The 5,823-nt window shown below is 33.1% G+C and overlaps 1 protein-coding gene across 1 annotated transcript in view; it reads left to right on the top strand.

The window, feature by feature from the left end:
* Positions 1–5,823, top strand: part of LOC106473260 (GTPase-activating Rap/Ran-GAP domain-like protein 3) — a 41,509-nt gene that overhangs the window by 15,228 nt on the left and 20,458 nt on the right. Inside the window, exons 7-11 of the mRNA XM_022401733.1 lie at positions 1,154–1,199; positions 2,410–2,516; positions 2,891–3,006; positions 4,653–4,760; positions 4,889–4,963. Of these exons, the coding sequence (XP_022257441.1) occupies positions 1,154–1,199; positions 2,410–2,516; positions 2,891–3,006; positions 4,653–4,760; positions 4,889–4,963 (452 nt within the window). The remainder of the gene's footprint in view (positions 1–1,153; positions 1,200–2,409; positions 2,517–2,890; positions 3,007–4,652; positions 4,761–4,888; positions 4,964–5,823) is intronic.

Genomic DNA, 5,823 nt, shown 5'->3' with positions numbered 1-5,823 from the left:
ATACACAAGTGCCAATAATACTATAATCAGTTCTTAATGTTCTCACAGTCAACCACAGAATGAAGAAAGTAACCTTTCGAAGTGCTCACTCTACAACACACTTTATACTCTCACTGTTATTCTGTTGGTGTGTAGTTGTAGTTTTCTTTTCGAAATATTCGTGGTTTCCGAACTGTATCACATTCTATAAAAGGTTGGTTAGTTGTAACGTATGATAAAGTATCCAGGCCTGGAATACCATACGTCTGTTTGCCATATAAGGACGTTTATCGTCAAATCGAAGCTGTAACGTATGACGAAAAGAGTCACAGTTCTGTCAAGAACATTGAATAGCAGGAAAAACGAAAAACCAGTTTTAAAAGTGTGTTCAGATTGCTGTTTTATTTCGGTACAGTTTCTTTATGGTTTTCTAGACCTTTTCTTAGATGATATTTTGTATAAGACACATGGACTGCACGTTCTTAAATTGGGGGATGAATGCGTTTTATATATTTTTGTGAACAAAACTCTAACACGCTTGTATGACCTTATGGAACTCAAACCTTTCTCTATGACTTCTGAATAACTTTCCAGAAATGTAGCAGGTTTATCAAGTTACGTTTTGATAATTAATAGCTAAGAGAGATCCAGTCTTATTAGGCTTCTACTTAAGCTACAGGGTGCGCATGTCAAAAAGACATGTCGATGACATCAGATGTAAAAACTTGCTACGTATTAATAAAGCAGCCAATCACCACGTTCTATGGCGTTTTGAACTTCGAAGCGATCGAGAACTTTACTGTCATAAATAGCACTTAAAATAGGTTTAGTTTAGTTTGAATTTTGGGCAAAGCTACTCGAGGGCTATCTCCGCTAGCCGTCGCTAGTTTAGCGGTGATAGACTACAGAGAGAGAGAGAGAGCAGCAAATCGATATCACCCACCGCTAACTCTTGGGCTACTCTTTTACCAACGAAAAGTGGGATTAAACGTGACTTTATAACGCCCACACGGCTGAAAGGGCGAGCATGTTTGGTGTGACGTGGACCCACAGATTGCGAGTCGAGCGCCCCCTAACCAAAAAGTATCAGTTTTACATGCATAGTTTAGTAAATAAAATATATGGATAAGAGATAGAATCTATTTAAGGTCTTTTTGTTTCTCAACTCGATCAGATATTTTTGCATTGGTGACGTACCAGAAGGATGACTACTCCTACCGGTAAGTTCATCAGACGTCTTAATAATACTGATTTTATTATTTTATCTCGCTTATCAAATTCTTGCAAGGCAGTAATTATACTTTCAATCACGGAAGAGTTGTTTTTTTTTATTATTAAAATTGTGTGTGTTAGATAATTAATAGTAAAGTAGTTTTCATCTTGTCAAGGATTACACAGGCCTGCTATGGTTTATTGGTTTTGAAATGTTTACATGTTCTATAGTAATTCCTCTACACTGGATCTGGAAATGATATCCATTTTTCTCCATCACGTACGGATTTTTTTACAAAACGTCATATGTACTTTTACATAGGTGAATCATTTTCATTGAAATCGGGTCACATTTTGTTATGTAAAATGTTGACAACCACTGGTTATAGATTTCTCTAGACCAATCGCGACGTGAGAGTCTTATCGATCGCTCTAGAACCCAACCATAATAATAAATAATGTTCATTGTGGTAAACGAAATAATAATTTGATCTAAGTAAGTTTTTTTTTCTTTCCGATTTGTAAAAAAAATTCTTACGTGGTAGAAAAAATATGAATATAATTTTCGAAATCTGCGTAGCTGAATTATGGAAAATCCTTTATTAAAACCAAAACAACTTTTTTATGAAATTTACATTCGCAGGCCTGTGTTATCCTTTTCTGCTCTGTTATTACAATACAGTCTGTGATAATTTCACTTTAAAAAAATCTAGCTCTCTATGCAGTGTTACAACAGAACGATGAATTTCTTGACTTGTTGTGTAATTAGTAATCTTCTTTTATAGATGCTTTAAGCAGGCTCTTCAGAATTAACAAATAGGGAAAATGGGCAGCAATTGGCTAGTTCATAGTGACACCTATAGAGAAAGTCTGGTAGGACTAATCTACAAAAGTAGTAGCTCAGGTGGAAAAAGGACGAAGTTTCGAAAGTCTTTCGTCTCAAAGTCTATCCGTGCTCTGCCCACCACGGGTATCGAAACCCGGATTCTAGCGTTATAAGTCCACATACATACCGCTGTGCCACTGGGGGGGGGGGCACTTACAATGCTACAAACCGGGTTTCGATACCCATGGTGGGCAGAACACAGATAGCCCATTGTGTAGCTTTGTGCGTAAATTCAAACAAACAATGAATGTTTTTGCTACATTTGTTTGACGAAATCTACATGAGCTTCATTTCCAAATCATTAATTCCCAGTTGTTGTTTTTCCCACACAGCTTATCTGTTTACTCCGACGAATTTGTCCCCTTATTCGGCCCAACCTTACCTTGTCCACCAGTGTTTTACAACACAGCAGAATTCCGAGAGTTTCTCCTAGTAAAGTGTAAGTAAATAGATAAAACTAATATTTGTTACTTTTGTTTTCAGTATTTTAGCCCCTCTGATTTACATGTTTATTTGCAATAAAAAATGTCATCTTGAATCATTCCAATTAATGTTTGAGATTTCGAGTAACCTCTTTAACAATACTTGACGAATATTATTTATATTGTTGCTTCGTTAATAATATTTGGGATCACATTACATATAATTCTTTTCTTTTCACCAAAAGTAGAATTTAAAATATAATGTGTGACGTAGAGGACTAATGCGTTGTTTGATTCGATGCGGCTAAAATAAAAGAGATGTAATATAGCCATTAAACAGTTGGTCTGCTGTATATATTTTATAATACAACAGTGTGTATATTTCTCTCAGTGATGAATGGTGAAAAGGCAGCTTTTAACACTCCAACATTTGCTCAGAAACGAGAAAGAACACTTGAAATGCTTATAAAAGACATGTACGCTGACCACTTAGTGGACACGCGTGGTGTAAGTTCTTTGTTCGTTTCTTTATTTTTTTCCACATATGTTATCTAATTATTGTCTCTATCATCAAAGAGTCAATATCAATTATTTTAGGTATTATCAGAGAGTCAATAGTGATTATTGTAGGTATTATCAGAGAGTCAATAGTGATTACTGTAGGTATCATCAGAGAGTCAATAGTAATTATTGTAGGTATCATCAGAGAGTCAACAGTAATTATTGTAGGTATCATCAGATAGTCAACGGTAATTATTGTAGGTATCATCAAAGAGTCAATAGTGAATACTGTAGGTATCATCAGAGAGTCAATAGTAATTATTGTAGGTATCATCAGAGAGTCAATAGTAATTATCATAGATATCATCAGAGAGTCAATAGTAAATATTGTAGGTATTATCAGAGAGTCAATAGTGATTATTGTAGGTATTATCAGATAGTCAATAGTGATTACTGTAGGTATCATCAGAGAGTCAATAGTAATTATTGTAGGTATCATCAGAGAGTCAATAGTAATTATTGTAGGTATCATCAGAGAGTCAATAGTAATTACTGTAGGTATCATCAGAGAGTCAATAGTAATTATTGTAGGTATTATCAGAGAGTCAATAGTGATTATTGTAGGTATTATAAGATAGTCAATAGTGATTACTGTAGGTATCATCAGAGAGTCAATAGTAATTATTGTAGGTATCATCAGAGAGTCAATAGTGAATACTGTAGGTATCATCAGAGAGTCAATAGTAATTATTGTAGGTATCATCAGAGAGTCAATAGTAATTATTGTAGATATCATCAGAGAGTCAATAGTAATTATTGTAGGTATCATCAGATAGTCAACGGTAATTATTGTAGGTATCATCAGATAGTCAACGGTAATTATTGTAGGTATCATCAAAGAGTCAACAGTAATTATTGTAGGTATCATCAGAGAGTCAATGGTAATTATTGTAGGTATCATCAGAGAGTCAATAGTAATTATTGTAGGTATCATCAGAGAGTCAATAGTAATTATTGTAGGTATCATCAGAGAGTCAATAGTAATTATTATAGGTATCAGCAGATAGTCAACGGTAATTATTGTAGGTATCATCAGAGAGTCAATAGTGATTACTGTAGGTATTATCAGAGAGTCAATAGTAATTATTGTAGGTATCATCAGAGAGTCAACAGTAATTATTGTAGGTATCATCAGAGAGTCAATAGTAATTATTGTAGGTATCATCAGAGAGTCAACGGTAATTATTTCAGGTATCATCAGAGAGTCAATAATAATTATTGTAGGTATCATCAGAGAGTCAATAGTAATTATTTTAGGCATCATCAGAGAGTCAATAGTAATTATTGTAGGTATTATTAGAGAGTCAATAGTAATTATTGTAGGTATCATTAGAGAGTCAATAATAAATCAACAGCGGTAGTATAACATTATTCATTATTACTTTATTTAATAAGGTTTACGTACTGTAAATTGACCTATTTAAACTGAAACATCCTTTATAACCCAGTTGAAAAAAAAAAAGGTTTATGAAGTTAACTGGTGATTAAGTAGAATATTGAATCATTAAAATTATTTTTTGCTTTGATATCACGCTAGAAATATTTCGCGCCATTTAATTTGTCCAAACTCAAGTTAATTTTCATTCTGTCAGCAAACAATGCTCAATCGACGTGCATTTAGTGACGTACTTCCGGAAACACCTCGTGGCTCACGTGGGAAGGAAAAGGCACGTCAGGTCGAATTTGTCAGATTTGGACAGGTAAGGTGTTTCTGTAAAAAAACTGTAAGTTTTTAACAACATTCAGTCAGGTCTGATTCAGTGCAATGACAGCTGTGTAGTTAGGTTTCAGTTTCGGTGTTTCATCTGGTGGTTAATTTTTACTGTAGGTATTAAGGCTGGACACTATCGTCAAGGGTGATGCTCCTACTAGTCTCGTAACAACGGGTCTTTTTAAACGAGAGGTAAGTTTGCACCCATCATATCCACTGATAAACATTATGTAGCAAGATGTAAAAGGAAATCAAATCGAGTTTTAGCACTTATTATATTAACTCCAATCTCAATTCCTTATTGTCGTGTTATACAGAACCTTCACATTTTACTTCTCAAACCGTTTCGGAAACAGAATATCAAAGATCAACTAATCACGTAAACACCAATGAAAACACATAAAATGATTTTGTTTAATTAAAAAATGCTACACCACATGAGTCTTTATTGTTAATTAAAAAATGCTACACCATATGAATCTGTATTGTTTAATTAAAGAATGCTACACCATATGAATCTTTATTGTTTAATTAAAGAATGCTACACCATATGAATCTTTATTGTTTAATTAAAGAATGTTACACCACATTAATCTTTATTATTTAATTAACGAATGTTACATCACATGAATCTGTATTGTTTAATTAAAGAATGTTACATCACATGAATCTGTATTGTTTAATTAAAGAATGTTACATCACATGAATCTGTATTGTTAATTAAAGAATGTTACACCATATGAATCTTTATTGTTTAATTAAAGAATGCTACACCATATGAATCTTTATAGTTTAATTAAAGAATGTTACACCACATGAATCTTTATTGTTTAATTAAAGAATGTTACATCACATGAATCTTTATTGTTTAATTAAAGAATGCTACACCATATGAATCTGTATTGTTAATTAAAGAATGTTACACCACATGAATCTGTATTGTTTAATTAAAGAATGTTACACCACATGAATCTTTATTGTTTAATTAAAGAATGTTACACCACATGAATCTTTATTGTTTAATTAAAGAATGTTACACCACATGAATCTGT

This window comes from Limulus polyphemus, unplaced genomic scaffold (genome assembly GCF_000517525.1).
Source record: "Limulus polyphemus unplaced genomic scaffold, Limulus_polyphemus-2.1.2 Scaffold6015, whole genome shotgun sequence".
Classification (NCBI taxonomy): Eukaryota; Metazoa; Arthropoda; class Merostomata; order Xiphosura; family Limulidae; genus Limulus; species Limulus polyphemus.
Note: the sequence above shows the minus strand (reverse complement) of the source record. Positions and strands in the feature narration are given on the sequence as shown.